The 18,446-nt window shown below is 41.0% G+C and overlaps 1 protein-coding gene across 1 annotated transcript in view; it reads right to left on the bottom strand.

Moving 5' to 3' along the window:
- Positions 1-18,446, bottom strand: part of LOC121281113 (polycystic kidney disease 2-like 2 protein) — a 78,132-nt gene that overhangs the window by 813 nt on the left and 58,873 nt on the right. The window contains exons 11-14 of the mRNA XM_041193812.1: positions 18,238-18,341; positions 14,886-14,925; positions 11,377-11,498; positions 5,975-6,106 (exon numbers count right to left, since the gene is read on the bottom strand). Coding sequence (XP_041049746.1) covers positions 5,975-6,106; positions 11,377-11,498; positions 14,886-14,925; positions 18,238-18,341 — 398 coding nt within the window. The remainder of the gene's footprint in view (positions 1-5,974; positions 6,107-11,376; positions 11,499-14,885; positions 14,926-18,237; positions 18,342-18,446) is intronic.

Raw genomic sequence — 18,446 nt, 5'->3', positions numbered from 1 at the left:
ATCTCAAAAGAATGAGTTATAGAAGATGTCATATATTCTAATGCATGAGCAAGGTGTAATATTTCCCAGTATACAACAAAAGGCAAGGGTAAGAAAAAGCCATGCTGTTCATCTAGGTATCCATATTGCCCTGGATTTTGTGGAAAATATGGGGAAGTTATCAGCTTCCTCTTTTATTAAATAGTAAATCAGACTTCCAGGGACTACAACTGTGCAGTTAAATACAATAAATTGATGTCATGTTGTCTTTCACAAATTTTCCTACAGTTTCGCCATCTTAACATATGAAAGGACATGAAGTTATAGTACTTACATAATACGTAACTATTAATCACAGAAAAATTTAGGTTTGTTCATTCCAGTGTAAGTAAATCTTTAATGCGTGGTAAGTTTTGATTACTGCCAAAGAACCACTCTAGCACTGAACATTAACTTTTACAAGTGTGGGGCTTCATTCCGTCAGATCTTAATTATTGTTTGAGATTTTTTTTAAAATAAAAATGTAATTCTTTAAAAAATGTTTCTGTCTCATCTCTTTTAATCTCATCTTCCTTTCACTTCCTTTATTTTCTGCACATGATTTGGCATTAATTTAAAAATATAACTTGCACTTCCTAGTTCAAATTCTGCATGCCTCAGTGAGAATTTTGCAATTTGGCGACGAGGTTAAGCAAATCCCAGATACTCTGTGGAGGGCGCAGTGCTGAATTGGATTTCTGATCACCTCAAGTTCCAGTGCAAAAGCCCATAAAAAGTCTGTGTGTAAGTACAGATGTAATAAATGGCTAGTAACATTTGTTCACTGCTGACAGCAAAACGCAGACCTTTTTTTATGTCCACATACAGCACCTGATTGGCCTATTTTACCACTTCCTATTGCATTATTGTTTATACATGCCCTCATTTCAAACGGTAAAATATAAATTTACATGATCGTTTGAGTTACATGGTAAATCAGTTGAACTAAAGTCGTAGAATATTTTACTGTTTCAATACAGTTCAATTCATAATAAATTTTGTAACTTTCTTATGGAAATTTAAATACTTTGCAGTGTATAAAATTTAAGAATTTATTTGAGTAGTAATTTATCTCAAGATTCAGATATGAATAAACTTGTGCTTGACTAAAACACCTTGTTATGAATCTGTAATGCTCATTTTTCAGTTAACAGTTCTTTATCCAGGGAATAGTTTTTCAATTTTCTAGCAGATGTCTGCTAAATTGGATGATAGACTTGGCATGATTTTCCACTGGGTAGATAGTTTAAATGCCTCAACTTATGTATCTGCTGTAAAACCATCAACATTCTGCCATATGTGATTTCAAACTACTCTCCTCAGCAGTGGCCTATATATATATATATATATATATATGTATGTATATGTTTATGTATATGTCAGTTAAAAGTAATGTCATCTGGTGTAAGGTACATTTTTAATAGACCTAAGCTGCTACTGCTTTATCACGAGGCCAACCCAGGATCAGCCGCAAGAGTCAGACACAGTTAGGTTTTTGACTTGCCTTGCTGAAGCCAGGAATAGCTGATATACTCCTCTCAGCCTCACAGGAAAACCTTAGACAACCATGCCTTAAATTTTCCCACTTCTTGAATGTGAGGTGGCCCTGAAACCTGATCATATCACCTATCTTATGGCATATGTGATCTTGTTTAAATATCAAAGTCTTTTAGAAAGTAGAATCACAGATAATGTTTTGGTAAGGACCTGCCCACACCGTGTGCTTCATCCATAAAAATGGGTTTAATCTGGAGTCCCAGGTTCTGACTTATTGAAACAAACTTCTGAACAAATAAAGTAATTAATCAAGAGCAAGAATTAAGAAATGTGAGAAAAATATCAGAACAGAAAAATAGATTAGGGCATGTGATCCAAATCAGTGTTACCACTGTATAAATGCACAGAGTCCAAAGAATAAATTACACTGCAGCCACACATTCAATTTAGAAGATATAATTGACAAAGTAGCCATTACTGAGACAGCAAGATGGTCAGGACTGGGAACTGAATACATCAAGCTATAAGGTCTAAGGGAAGAATGGTGAAACTGGTAGATGGTAAGGAATTGCCTTAGTGACTACCTCAAAGATAAGAGCAGACATAACACAAGATAAGCAGGCAGTGGAGACTTTGACTGAATTAAGCAATAGAAATGGGCCCTTTTAAAACTGGTGATATTAAACGTGAAAGTAAGGAAATGCTGGCCATGTTGAATTATGACTTTCCATCAGTTTTAACAGTAGAGTGAAAGGATAGTATGCTGGGCATCCTAAGAAAACGAATGTTGAATCGGAGATGGGGACTCGCCAAAATTAATGTAAACAAAACAATAGGGTCATTGTTTTCTTCATTTCTAAAGAGTGAAAAATCTCAAGGACCAGATGGATTCCATCACAGGGTTTTAAAGGTTTACTGGATGGCAGGATTCCATGGAGTGTTAAAAGTTGCAAACAGTAACTGGATAGGCATAACAGCTTGTCAAACCTATCTTAGGTTTTCATGAAAGAAATGGATTTTCAATTTAATCAATGTTCAAGTGACGTGATCAAAACTGATAATTCTGCATACAGTGACCATTATCCAGGGGGCAGCCTGAGTAACATTCCATGGTGTTCACATTATTGAAAGAGGAGACACTAGTTGGAGACTCAAGAAGTTATTAATAAGTGTTTGACTTGCATATTTAGATGGCTCCATAATGGCAGCAAACATTCTGTATAAACTATACTCTAGATCTCCTCATATTTTGAAGGTTTTGTGTGGAAGATGCACCAATGGAAAGCTCTATTTGCAGATGTAAGTCATTGCAGTTAAAACAGGTCTGTTGTGGAGGGAAATCTTGTACCTCGCTACAAATGAAGAATATATTGTTTGTTATATCTGAGAGGGAATCTTGCAGAGTGAAATATGAACTGCCATCACACTCTGGGCAAAATTCCACCCCCCCACCCCCCCACCACCGTTGGGAGGGAGGTGCGTGGGCGGGCGGCCCTCCAATCAGTGCCACCATTTTTAGTGGATGGGCAATTAAAGCCTGCCCAGTATGATGTCTGCAGGGAAGCCCTATGCGCTTCCTGTGCGGGTGGGGAGGAATTCCTAAAATCGGACGTATGCTCCTTCACGCATGCAAGCGAAGGAGCGCTCTGATCTCCCTGAGACTAAGTGCTGCCTCAGGGAGATCAGTTCCTAAAGTAAAAAAGTTACTGCAGAGAAAATTTCATTCACCATCCATGTCCCCTCATGTGACAATGTCACATGAGTTGGGACATGGACATAACGTTGATTAAAAGTGTCTCTTAATTTTTTGATTCAGCAATGAAACCTCATCCTGCCTGTGGATGAGGTTTCATGCTTTTTCAGATGGCCGCCAGCACTCCCGACCTGCCCACCAATCTCTAGTGGACCTGCCCATCAGAACGTATGAGCTTAATTGTTTTTTGAATGGTCTAAATAGGCCGTTGACAGGTCAGCGGGCACGCATCCGACTCTGATGTGCGCCTGCCGAACTGACAATCTAAATGATGTCGGGGCGCACGTCTGATGTTACCCCGCGCCATTTTATGCGTCGGTGAGTGGGCCCCACCCCCCCGCTCACCGACCGGAAGATGCTGGCCTCTGTTTACTCAGACATAGCACAGAGCTATCCTTGGCATCTGTGGCTACTAACTTCAATAGAAAAGATCCTAACAATAGAGGAGCATGCAGATTGCACTCTTCAGCATCAGCCTTCAGGAATAATGTAGACTACCAGTTTAGGCAAAGTGAAAGAGTACATGCGTATAAGTGCAATGATTGTTTGCACTGCTTTAAATCGTGCCTCCCAGAATATGTAGCAGTTCCCAAATAGGTTAATAGACCCCACAAGAAATGGGTTCACTTGTGGTGAACATGCTCTGCTTTTCTCCTAATGTCAGCATTCTTGTTCTTCATTTGTAACAAGGTACAATATCTCCCTCCACAGTAGACACCTGTTTTAATTTCAGTGACTTAAATCAGCAAATAAGTTTTCCTTTGATGGTGAACCTCCTACACCAAGATCTTCAAAATTTTTGTATCAAAGTTAGTAGTGTTGCACAAATATATCCACTTCGCCAATGTGAACAGTTAGTTCACTTTTCTGTCAGCACCAAATTTTCATTTATAAAAGGTTTCAGCCCTTTTAGGGGCTATTTCCTTATATGTCATAAATTCCATAGGTGCTGGGAGAAATCTCCTTTTTGAAGTGTAATCACTGTTGAAATTATGTATGCATAGAAATGCAGACTGTAAGCAAAACAGAAAATAAACATTTTAATAGTAGAGCGTTTTCTTTCTTGGAAACACCAATTTGTTCCCACTGTTCTAAAATGGTTACAACACAGGAGACGATTCGACCCATCGCGTCTGTGCCAGCTCACTGCGAGAGTAATTCAGTCCCACTCCCCTGTCTTTTCTGTGTAGCCTGCACATCTTTCCTCTTCAGATAATTATCCAGTTCCCTTTTGCAAGCCATGGGGAGAATTTTCTCCCTGTCGTGGTTGGGCACGGAGCCAATCGCCACCCGTCGCCATTTTACATGGCTGGGCCAATTAAGGCACGCCCAGCATGATGCGCACCTGGTAGTGGCGCTACCTGTGCGGGCGGGGGGGGGAGGAAGGAGAGTTGGTGCCTGCACTCTTTTGTGCTTGTGCGTGAAAGAGTGCAGAAATCTCCCTGATGCAGCTCTGTGTCTCAGGGAGGTTAAATGTAGTTGTAAAGTTGGGGAAAAAAGAAAAAAGAAAATTATTCAGACATGTCCCCTCATATATCAGTGTCACATAAGCTGGGACATGTTTATGAATTTTGATGATAAATTTTATTTAATTAATAAAACCTTCATGAAACCCCATCCAGCCCGCAGATGCGGTTTCATGAAAAATACGAAGGCCGCCTGGGCTCTTTGCCTGCCTGCCAAGCTTAAGGTTGGATGGGCAGTCCTAACAATGATGTTAATTAGTTTATTAATGGCCTTAACAGGCCTTTGACAGTTCGGCGGGTGCGCAGCCGACTCCGGTGTGCACCCGCCAAACAAAAGATCAGAATGACACGTGGTGACGTCGGGACGCACGCCCGACATCACCGCGCATTGTTTTACGCGTCGGAGTGCAGGGCCTGCCCCCACACGCTAATCAGAAAATTCTGGCCCATGATTGAATCTTCCTCCATCACACTTTTGGGCAGCACCACTTGCTGTGTTCAAAAAAAAAAGTTCTTCCTCATGTTGCTTCTGGTTGTTTCTTCAATCACTTTTAATCAGTGCCCTCTGGTTCTCCATCTTTCCACCAATGGAAACAGTTTCTCCCTATCTACATTGTCCAAACCCCTCATAATTTTGAACACCTTTATCATGTCTGATGAGTTCATTATGTTAATATATCTGGCTGACTTTAAAGTTTATAAGCAACACACTGAAACGTGCAGATAACTCCTGAATTCCTGTTGTGCAGGGTGCTCAACGCCAGAAATACTGTTGATGGGGAAGGATGTTGAAAAGGCAAAAATCTGAAGCTGTATTTTAGTTTTTACTAAGTATGCCAATAAAATGAACAGGCTTTTTTCATGGTTTGAGATGTATTTGTTGAAAAGACAAATTAACCTATTGCTCATTACACCTATGTGATTATCAAACTAGTATTGCTGAATTTGTTGGTTTTATTCTTTCATGTATTTGTAAAGAAGTTTATCCAAACCTGTAAAATCCCATTTATTATATAAACTGTAGAGTGGTGTTGTAATGGAGACGATGCTATTTGATATTATTACCACAAATGAGTAATCGACAATCGTAAGGAATCCAATTCTGTGAAAGACAAGTTAATCACTTTAAAAGTACAGCTCCAGATTGTGGGAGACCAATTTTGCTTACAGGGAGGCTGTAAAACTACTAAGAGAAATTAGTCATTTAAAATACCGTCAAACTGGAACAATGTCTACTCACTCAGTGATATCAGTTGTAACCTGTTTTCTACTCCGCACAGATCTTTGCTTCTCAAGCTGCTCCATAATCCAATCTATTTTAGAATTCATTTCATTCATTCTCTCCTCCAGTTGACCTGTGCGCATCATCAGACTAAGAAAACAGTAACATAAATTGTTGTAGAATCTCAATGTTGTCCATGTGTGTTTGGATATAATGTTTTACAGTACAGCAATCTTAAATTATAGCATAATGTAGTAAATGTTTTGTAGAATTGCTCATGGCAAGTTCTTTTATAATGATTTATACAATCTGTTGTGATATATGATGAAGCCCCCCCGCCCCCTGACCATGGCACTGTTCACATGACAGTTCTTCCTCTTGCAATTGTGACTCATTTTTCCTAATTTCACATTCTTTCTCTGACTTTCTCTCTCTCTTACACTTTGTGTTACTAATACTTGCATCCACACAGTGTTGCTAAACACTTCATTGCATGCTCTAACATGCTTACCAAGTTAAAATCCATCATTTTGGAATACTGAAATTGTTCAATCCGAAGCAGCTAGATAATACAGGAATTATGGCAAAAGATAAAGGCAACACTGGAATCCTTTCAGTTTTGGCCCTGCACTTGAACAAGATCGGGTGGGAAATTCCTGTGGAATAAAGCAAGCTTCAAAAAAGGAGCAAAGATTCATGCCTCTGAGGGGATGGTAAATGTTTTTGGATATATCGTCAATAGGCCACGTACAATTTTATGAGAAGGTTTTAATATTTTTTTGTTATTTTAATTTGCATGTTTTTAGAAACGTTGGAGCAGATTCCACCACTCACCCACATGACATTCTGCTAGTGGAGTGGGCCCAATAGTTACAATGAAAGAACTGGGCCCATTTTGAGAGCTGTGTCTCATTAACATAGGACTGGCAGGCTGCACGAAATAAATGAGTGGCCTAGGCTGCCTCAATTTCAAAAACAGTATGGGTCAATTGGATAACATCATGAGATCCAATAACAATAACAGCCTGACAAAGTCATGGAATTATATCTTATAGACAATGTCCCAGACACCACCATCCCCATCCCTGGGTATGTGCTGTCCCACTGACAGAACAGCTCTGCCAAGGTGGCAGCACAGCGGTATACAGTTGTGAGAGCATTGCCCTGGGAGTTTGGACCCCATTAAGTTTTATGGCATCAGGTGAAACATGGGCAAGGGAACCTACTGCTGATTACCACCTACCCCACACACACGCGCACACACACCTGATGAATCAGTACTTTTCCATGTTGAACATCATTTGGAGGAAGCACTGAGGGTGGCAAGGGTACAGAATGTACTCTGGGTGGGGGACTTCAATGTTCATCATCAAGAGTGGTTTGATAGTACCACTACTGACCATCACAATGTCCTTGTGGAGATGAAGTCGCATCTTCACATTGAGGATACCCTTCATTTTGTTGTGTGCTACCTGGGCTAAATGGGATAGATATCAAATAGATTCAGCACTTCAAAATTGGGCATCCATGAGGCCCTGAGGGCCATCAGCAGTAGCAAAATAGAATAAAACCACAATCTGTGACCTCATGGGCCAGCATAGTACCACTCTACCATTACCATCAAGCTGGGGCATCAACACTGGTTTAATGAACAGTGCAGGAAAGCATGCCAGGAACAGCACCAGGCAAACCTAAAAATGAGGTGTCAACCTGATGAAACTATCATAAAAATTACTTGCAGGCCAACAAGCAAAAGCAGCAAGGGATAAACAAAGCTAAGTGATTCCACAAACAACACAGATCTAATCTCTGCAATCCTTTCACATCCAGTCACGAATGGTGCTGGACAATTGAACAACTAATAGGAGGAGGAGGTTCCACAAATATCCCCATCCTCAATGAAGGGAGAGCCCAGGCTGAAACATTTGCAACTATCTTCAATGAGAAGTGCCAAGTGGATGATCCATCTCCGCCTCTATCTGAGGTCCCCAGCATCTTCAGCCAATTTGATTCACTCCACATGATATCAGTAAATGGCTTAAGGCACTGAATGCTGCAAAGGCCCTGACAATATTCCAGCAATAGTGCTGAAGACCTGTGCTCCAGAACTAGATGTGCCAATAGTCAAAAGTGTTCTAATACAGCTACAATATGACATCCAGCCAGCAATGTGGAAAACTGCTAAGGAAAGTCCTGTACACAAAAAGCAGGACAAATCCAACCTGGCCAATTACCAGCCCATCAGCCCACTCTCGATCATCAGCAAAATGATGGAGAGTGTTATCAACAGTGCTATCAAGTGGTGCCTACTCATCAATAACCTATTCATTGACGCTCAGTTTGGGTTCTGCCAGGGCTAATCAGCTTCTAATCTCATTATAGCCTTAGTCCAAACATGGACAAAAAGCTGAACTCCAGAGGTGAGGTGAGAGTGACTGCCATTGACATCAAAGGGCACTTGTAGCCACAGAGTTCATATGGCTGGTCCAGTTCAGTTTCTGATCAATGGTAACCCCTAGGATGTTGATAGTGGGGTTGGATTTTCTCTTGTTGGTGATGGTCATTGCCTGGCACTTACGTGGCAAGTAACATTTGCGCCACACATCAGCCCAAGCCTGGATGTTGTCCAGGTCTTGCTGCATTTGGGAACGGACTGCTTCAGTATCTGTGGAGTTGCGAATGGTGCTGAACATTGCGCAATCATCAGCGAACATCCCCACTTCTGACCTTACAATGAAGGGAAGGTCATTGATGAAACAGCTGAAGATGGTTGGGCCTAGGACACTACACTGAGGAAACCCTGCAGTGATGTCCTGGAACTGAGATGATTGACCTCCAACAACCACAACTATCTTCCTTTGTGCTAATTATGACTCCAACCAGCGGAGAGTTTTCCCTCTGATTCTCATTGACTCCAGTTTTGCCAGGGCTCCTTGATGTCGCATGAGGTTAAATTCTGCCTTGATGTCCAGGGAAGACGCTCCCCTCATTATCAAAATTTAGCTCTTTTGTCCTGTTCATCAGCCTGAAAAGGGATCAAAATAGCTAAACTGAATGGTTACTGTGAAGATAAAAACAAAAAAACTGCGGATGCTGGAAATCCAAAACAAAAACAGAATTACCTGGAAAAACTCAGCAGGTCTGGCAGCATCGGCGGAGAAGAAAAGAGTTGACGTTTCGAGTCCTCATGACCCTTCGACAGAACTTGAGTTCGAGTCCAAGAAAGAGTTGAAATATAAACTGTGAATGGTCATTTTGAATGCTTATTAACAGGCCTCATGAAGGGGTCTAGGCATAAATAACTGATGACAAAATGAATAAAATCTTTTGGAAGTTAGTGTGGTACCAGAGATGGAATGAATGGGAGGTCAGGACTAGTCTGGGACAGACAGCTTGGAAGATGATGAGGATAAGATTGGTTAAAATATGGTCAGAGTAAAATATGGTCAAAGGTCCAGATGAATAATGGTAAATGGTTGACATCAAAAGGCAGGATGTTTAACCCAAAGTATAGACAAAGAACTCCATGTCCCATAGGGAATTTTGCATTGAATTAAATCTTCATAAGACCAAAAGGCCTTGTCAAAAATCCATCCAGGTATCCATTCCTGAAAAAGGGTATGAAGCAAAAGACTTATGGGAGAGTTTGTTGCAGAAGGTGGTGGACAAGTCTGGGAGGAATACTGCTTTCAAACGCTCCTGAGAGGTTCTATAAGTTGAGAAGACTTGAGCACCAAGAAAAGAAATGAAGAGACAAAGAGCTGTTCATGTATGCTAGTAGTCCTGCCTGATCTGAACCAGTACTCACTACTGTTACAGTCATATGTTTTTGCTGAATAACTACAAATGTTATATCCCATTTTCAACTCTTATTAAAAACTCAACATCCCGCCATTATGGTTGTACTCGAATTCTGATTGATTGATGATAACTCTCAGGTAACTTTCTAAGTTTAACTCAGATTATCCTTCAAAGAGTAAAGTTCTCACACTGTCAACGGTACATTATTTGAGCAATTGTTCCATATAATAATCCAATATTTTGTCCAGAATCATGGGCAGAATTTTCTGGTCGACGAGTGGGGGGGCGGGGCCCACTCACCGACACATAAATTGACGCGCAGTGATGTCGGGCATATGTCCCGACATCACCACGCGTCATTTAGATTGTCAGTTCGGCGGGCATGCAGCCGAGTTGGCTCGCGCTGGCTCAACTGTCAGGCCTATTAAAGCCTATTAAAAAGTAATTAACTGAGCTGCCCGTCCAACCTCCGTGCCTCAGGGAGATCTCTGCACTGTTTTGCGCACATGCGTGAAAGAGCTCAGGGAATCCCCCACACCCGCACAGGGAGTGCTCAGCGCTTCTGGGCACGCGTCATGCTGGGCCGGCCTTAATTGGTCCGCCCATGTAAAATGGCGGCGTGGCCCCAATTGGGGGGGCCAATCGGGTTCACGCCTGTCCCCGCCCACCCCTGCACAACCCCCCCGATGGGGGTAAATTTCTGCCCTGTTTTCACTCCTGCACTTTTTATGGATTTTACAATTTATTAGAGTACTTTGACGTCACCCATAATCACTACATCTGTTCCTGTATGGATTACACAGTTCTTGATTCAATCCCTCCATAGCAGATGCTTATATTTTATTTCATTTTTCTCACCCTGGATTGCAGTGTTTCTACCTAGTCGCATCAAGTCCCATTGTGCTCACTTTAATTGCATTCTCTGTCCCCACTCTTAGTTGCCCTTTCCATGTGAAATAATGTACATCCTCTGTACATTAACTCAACCTGTCATTATCAAACCAATATCAATACCTAAAATATCATAGCCTCCTTCTCCAGCAAAGACTCCTAAACTTCAGATTTTATTCCTAAGATTTATCATTTATACATAGACCTTTTGAGGGATTAATTTCCCTCGCTGTCTTGACTGATGTGTTTATTTTGTCATTTTTTTTTCCTGTGAGATTATATCTTTGCACTTTCTTGCTGCATAAGTGTTTGCATTTTTATTTATTGGCTCCTGTTCCACCACAATATCTAGCTCCTGTATGCTTTTCTAACTAAATCACTCTTTAATTTCCCTCAATCCAGATCTGTACTGTTTGCTATACTTCACTTATTAATTTAAATCCTTTCCCACTGCTAATTTACTGCCTCTGCAAGGACATACATATCTGTCCAATTTAGGTAAAGCCTTTCTGATTTGTGGAGTTTCCTGCTGCCCCAGAGTATGTTTGTGTCCTATGACATTCTTCCTGTTCTTTTGATTTCCAGATGTGAAATACCCATTTCTAGACTCGATCACAACTGCCTAATGGAGTCTTTGGTTGAATCCTAGACACTTTAGCAACTTTGTAATCCTGATGCTATACTACCCTTAACCCAGTACATGTATGGGAAATGATTAAAGGACTCACAATTGATAATCTTTAGCAGTAGTTTGTTGATCTGAATTCTTCGCAGGCTTGTGATGGACAGTGGGTTCTAGCACAGGATCATTGTCATATTTATTTGCAATATTTTGTCGATGCAATATTCTCTGTTCAAAAACAAGAAGGATTGGTTATACCAAATTATGGAATAAGCCCATTTAAAACAATAACTTCAATTCTGTGTTCATTGCACAAAGTGGCAAGATGATAACTGTGACGACATTTAGCCAGTGAGATTTAATACGGCTAACATACAATTTCCAAATGAGGGGCCTGCCTCATTAGTGAAGTTGCCCAATGTAGCTGCTGGCAGTGATGTACTCCATTTATAGTAGTATCAGCAGTGTTTTTTGTAAATAACATCTTATGAATTGAAAATGAATAATTTCTGGATTATACATCTGGCTTAAAGGATAAAGTAGAACAGAATTAACAATGTGGCTTAAAACCAATAAAAAGGTGTATATGTCTGTAGTATGAGGGTCTGGCACATATAGGGTTAATGTAGGACTGAGTACAGTACTGCCCACACAATGATGTAAGAGAACACATGAACCGCGTTCAGGGTCAGTTGAGCGTCGGACAGTGTGTGTACCAGCAAGCATGGAGACAGCTCCTAACTTGTACCCTTCACTGTATATTTGTAAATAGCTCTAAGAGTCAATAAAAACTTATAGTATGATCTACTTATGACTACAAAGACTTTTTCAGACCTACTGAACTGTAACCAGCACCTCAAGGGGTCTAGAAAGAAACTTTATCAATAATTTCCCCAAACTCTGTGATTACTTTGACTTTCTTCATTATTTCCCTTTTAAACATTTTTCAGATAATTACTCATATAAGAGGCAAAGCAGATAATTTTCATCTTCCTCTCATGCATTTAACACCCAAAAGGGGAATAATGGTGTGACCAAAATCTCATGGAGGACTGATTCACCAATTCCCACAGATTGCCTAATTGTTCTGATTTTTCAGACAGAACTCAATTCAGGCAGCCAAAGCTCCAAGTGTAATCAGGCAGGGGGCGTCATTAATATATGCAAATGATGAAGTTAAGGCCCCTACATTGCCCACAAACCATGAGCAGTAGAAGCTGAGAAACAACTTTTTCCAGTGGTATTTAAAGGAGTCCATACTTGGTCTTGGCTTAAAGGCCGGAAAATTTGGGGAGATATTTTCCTTCAATTGCATTATGATTTTGCCTATGTGGACAATTTTACAATGCTTGTTCTGAACTCCTAAGAGGCTCCTGGCAATGCACGTTTCTCCTTACGGGGATCCTTCTGGTTGATTTACTGTGGCAAGATGAAAAAGAGTTGCAACCAAAGCTGCAGAAGATAGAGAGAGAGAGAGAGAGAGAGACGGGCTGTAGAGGAGCGATAGAGTGAGATGGGGATATGGCAAATGGTGTTCCCCAGGGATCAGTGTTGGACTCTCCATTTTTTTCACTACATAAGGTGACAGTTTGGATGAAGAAATAGACAGCTGTATATCCATAACAAAAACAGAGTTACCTGGAAAAACTCAGCAGGTCTGGCAGCATCGGCGGAGAAGAAAAGAGTTGACGTTTCGAGTCCTCATGACCCTTCGACAGAACTTGAGTTCGAGTCCAAGAAAGAGTTGAAATATAAGCTGGTTTAAGGTGTGTGGGGGGGGTGGAGAGAGAGAGAGAGAGAAGTGGAGGGGGTTGGTGTGATTGTAGGGTCAAACAAGCAGTGATAGAAGCAGATCATCAAAAGATGTAAACAACAATAGAACAAAAGAACACATAGGTGTTAAAATTGGTGATATTATCTAAATGAATGTGCTAATTAAGAATGGATGGTAGGGCACTCAAGGTATAGCTCTAGTGGGGGTGGGGAGAGCATAAAAGATTTTAAAATATTTAAAAATAATGGAAATAGGTGGGAAGAGAAAAATCTATATAATTTATTGGAAAAAAAAGGAAGGGGGAAACAGAAAGGGGGTGGGGATGGGGGAGGGAGGTCAAGACCTAAAGGTTTTGAATTCAATATTCAGTCCGGAAGGCTGTAAAGTGCCTAGTCGGAAGATGAGGTGTTGTTCCTCCAGTTTGCGTTGGGCTTCACTGGAACAATGCAGCAAGCCAAGGACAGACATGTGGGCAAGAGAGCAGGGTGGAGTGTTAAAATGGCAAGCGACAGGGAAGTTTGGGTCATTCTTGCGGACAGACCGCAGGTGTTCTGCAAAGCAGTCGCCCAGTTTATGTTTGGTCTCTCCAATGTAGAGGAGACCACATTGGGAGCAACGAATGCAGTAGACTAAGTTGGGGGAAATGCAAGTGAAACATTGCTTCACTTGAAAGGAGTGTTTGGGCCCTTGGACGGTGAGGAGAGAGGAAGTGAAGGGGCAGGTGTTGCATCTTTTGCGCGGGCATGGGGTGGTGCAATAAGAGGGGGTTGAGGAGTAGGGGGTGATGGAGGAGTGGACCAGGGTGTCCCGGAGGGAGCGATCCCTACAGAATGCCGATAGGGGGGGTGAAGGGAAGATGTGTTTGGTGGTGGCATCTTGCTGGAGTTGGAGGAAATGGCGGAGGATGATCCTTTGAATGCGGAGGCTGGTGGGGTGATAAGTGAGGACAAGGGGGACTCTATCATGTTTCTGGGAGGGAGGAGAAGGCGTGAGGGCGGATGCGCGGGAGATGTAGCTTTATGTTTTGAATTTCCAGCATCCGCAGTTTTTTTGTTTTTATCGCTGTATATCCATGTTTGCAGAAGACATGAAGTTAAGAAGCACAATAGATTGTGCAGCTGAGACCATAAAGTTCCCAAAGGTCATTAAGCAAATTAGGGATAGTATTTTATACCTTCCCCAGTGATGAGTTTGGAGGCAGGATTGGAGAATTTAATCAGGCAGTATGGTGGCCAGTGGGGATCCTGCCACCTTCCTGTCTCCACCCCGATTAAGTCTATGGCGGGAAAGTCTGTGGACAGTCTTCCCGTCTGTTGCCAAATGAAGCCCTTAAATGGGCAATTAATTCATTTTCAGTCACCTTGTCTGCTGAGTAGGTATATTTGTTGTTGCAATGACATAGGTGAAATGGGCTGCCCATTCAACCTTTTAATACAGTTCTTTTCATAGGTATAATCTGCTGCTTATGAATTCTTGACAAATTATTTAATCTGGACAAAAATGTGTCCAAGTGCTCCATGTCATAATTTTCCATTGTTTTAGAAAAGCATTATCTATATTCTTTATGACCTTAAATTCTGTTCATAACCAAATGTTTACTTAGCTCCTTTTTCAAAGAGGTTATTCAACAGAGCATTAATCTTGCATTACCTTGACAAGATAAGGATAGGGAGAAGACTAAAAGCATAAGAATGGTCTTCATTTTTCATTACTCAGCATATCCCAAACATTATAATTATACATGTGGCTATTCCTATTAACTATCTTTTAACTGTTATGAATGCTCAATTTATTGTTTAATAAACAGAAAGCAACATGAATTATCTAGTATTACATCTCACCATTTTAGATTCTGTAAGATTCTGCTCATCATCTTCATCCCTATAATCATTAGTGAAGAATAATTTGTCATATATAAGTATTTTCTTCACTTTTTTATATTTTAAAATACATTAAGTAAATAGGTTATGTTTATGATCAGATTGCATTGAATGAAAACATTTTCACTAAGAGATCATTGAAAACCAAATGCAAATTTGTATATTGTAATACCTTGTAAAATAGCCATAACAGTGTTTCTCTTTGGTAAGTTTTTCTTCTCCAATTATTTACAATTTGGTAAAAATTGAACTGCTTCCAGACCCCCTACTGCCACTCTGAGCTGAGCCCTGGGATATGAGGGGAAGGTGGTGGCATAATGGTATTGTCACTGGACTAGTAATCCAGGACCTGGGTTCAAATCCCACCATGGCAGATGGTGGAATTTGAATTCAATAAAAAAAAGTCTGGAATTAAAAATCTAATGATTGCCATTGTTGTAAAGATCCATCTGGTTCACTAATGTCCTTCAGGCCTTGTCTGGCTTACATGTGACCCCAGATCCAAAGCAATGTGGTTGACTCTAGGTCAATAAATGCTGGTTGCTATCCAGCCAATGCCCATGTCCCATGAATTAAAAAAAATACACAATCTGGTTTTCTACTTTTAACTTAATCTAGAACACCAGCCTTCCATAACCATGCCAATTGTTAATAACATCAGTTGTTGATTATAGTTATATTAGTTATTGATTACATATTGATTATATCTTGATTAGCCTGCAGTCACTATCAATGATGGGGGCTGTTTTAACCAAACGCATTCCTTCCAACAGTTTCAGCAGATGTCACTGATGCCAATATCAGCATTTCCCTTGCAGCCTTAGTTATAGTTAAGCAACTCAGCAGGCTGGGAATTAATATGGGACATTCTTGCTGTATAATTAATCACTGGACTATTAATTGTTTCTCACCACTGTTGGATTTTTGAAAACCCCATTGTAGTGGGGGCTTCAATCCTCCATCTTGGAAAGATTTGGATGGGAGCTTCAAATGGATGTCCTGCAGTCTCCTCTTCCACAGATCAGTGACAGTGCTGAATGGATGGTGGGAGTCATTTCATGAAACAAACAACACAGTTTGATATCCAAAGAAATTATAACTCATTTACTTTGCCAGGCCATTTTAGCAGTAAATTGTTTCCACCTTATCTTCAAGCTTGACATAATTGTCCATAATTTCAAAACAGTCAATCCATATTCTGTACTAGTATAAAGAATTTAATAGAAGCATTTGGCCTGTGACTGCAGTGTCCTATTAAGCTAACTTTACTCTGCCAGTACTCAATAATAATTTTAGTTTTAGGCATATATAATTATCCTATACCAATATAAAATTCTTCCAATTACACACCTACAGGGTGTCCTGTATGATAGTTTGCTGAATACTGCATAACTTTGCTTTGCTCTCTACAAAAAGGTGTGTTCTCTTACCCAATCTATTCTATTGGCTACAGCAGAGGGGATGGATGGCTGCATGGTCCAATCAGGGGCTCTTGAGTTGTTCATGACCAGTGGCCATTATGAACTCAGACCTGAAAAGATTTGATGACAGGTTTCAGCAACTTGGGCCAGTCTGGCCCAGATGGCTTTCTGACACCAGAGTAGGCCTTTACTGAAGGAGTAATGAGGGTCTAGGTATGCTGTGATTCTGAGAGAAGGCAACCCATTCCATTCCCATTGCACGACTGCTCTGCTGATGGATTGTGGTTCAGCACTGTCACTGATCTGTGGGAGCGGAGATTGCAGGATATCCATTTGAAGCTCCCACCCTCCTCTACTGCAGTGAAACATGGGCTGTCTACTGACTCTCACATCCTTGAGAGCTTCCATCAGCGGTACTCGTATCAAATCCTGGGGATTAAATGGGAGGACTGGCTGGACTAACGTGAGCATCCTCACGAAGCTGCATCTACCAGCATTAAAACCCTGCTCCTGTGGACCAAACTCCGAAAGATGGGCCATGGCCTTCAAATGCCTGAAAACCGCCTCCTTGGCAGGTTCTCTTCTCACAGCTCTCCATTGGACAAAACTCAAAGGGCGGTCAAAGGCAAATGTAAAAGGATACGCTTAAGGTTGCCCTAAAGTGCAGAGGCATTAACACTACTGACTGGAAGGAGAATGCCGATCGCTCAGCATGGCACTACCTGGTCTATCAAAGCGCAAGCCACTTCATGGCTTGGTGACTTGACAGTGAGGCGGAACAGTGGCAGCAGAGGAAGGAGAAAGAAGCCAACCCAGGATGGCGATTTCCACTCCCCTACGCAAGAACGTGCCCCCACAGCGGAAGAACATGTGGATCCAGAATTGGGCTTCTCAGTCATCTGAAGTCTTGCCAAGCCTGATGGATGACATCCTCGTTTCCGAGGGACCACTGACAATGATAAATCTTCATAAGTAATCACTCACAATGTTTACTATTTTGTGTTCATTCTTGTTTCAAATCCAGCTGCATCTTTGACTGTCCTTTACTGCTGTAACCATCCGAGATGGTGGGGACCATGGAGCCCACAATCATGGTCACTACTGGTGCCAAAGATTCCTGCAAGGAGTTTCCAGCTGCAACACCCATGGAGGTGACCATATGCTCCATGGTTTCTGCAGCATGTCGATGCCATGCACCAGAACCCAACACAAGTTAATAGTAGATTTCTTCACACACACTGTTATATTTTAGAAACACCTTGTCAAGTATATCAAAGCATTCAGCAATTGCTGGTACACTGGAAGGGTCATTCTTTTAAAGACTGACCCCTAGTGTCCCCATACAAATTCACCTGCTATGTGCCTTGAAACCACAACCTTCTAACTCAGAAGCAAGAGTATACTCAAGCCAAGCTGACAATTCAGCTGATGCATATTCATGAAAAGTGTCATTGAACAAGATCAGTTGTAATCTAATTCTTATCTGTGACCGTTTAATTATATCTTCATTACACAAAAATGGATTGTTAAAGCTGACTCGACTGGTTTAACTCTAGGGGGAACTCAGGTAAGCAGGGGTCAGCCCCCATTATGTTCCCAGCATGTCGCTGGACAACTTTACCAATTGGTGTCACTTTAATATTTGTTTCATTTATAAAAATCAATTTTAAATTAAAATCTAGTTATTTCCTAGGAGCTGCTGCTACCACACTGCTGTAATTTCACCAAAATAGCAGAAAAATCCAGCAAAGTTAGTGGTGGAGTGGGAGCAACACTGATGACATTCCTGGCCATACGTCCCTTCAATGTTTCTGTCTGCTTAAGTCAATGAAAAGTGATATTGTAGATGGATAGAAAGGTACCAATAATAAAATGCAGAATTTGGATCATACTTCTCAAAATCATTCTGTTGAGATTTCTGGCCTCCTTTGGCAGATCGATTAGCAAGAAAGAAAGGTTTTTTGATATTGAGTTTCAAAAGCACGTTGTTGTAACCCTGTAATAAATAATATATTAAATCTCAATACTTGATCTATTAAAGTGAATCTGCAAACTATTTCCAATTTTTACATTATAAAGCATCCAGCTCAGTTAGAATATA

Source organism: Carcharodon carcharias, chromosome 8 (assembly GCF_017639515.1).
Source record: "Carcharodon carcharias isolate sCarCar2 chromosome 8, sCarCar2.pri, whole genome shotgun sequence".
In the NCBI taxonomy this organism is placed as follows: domain Eukaryota; kingdom Metazoa; phylum Chordata; class Chondrichthyes; order Lamniformes; family Lamnidae; genus Carcharodon; species Carcharodon carcharias.
This window is presented reverse-complemented; position numbering and strand designations above follow the sequence as displayed.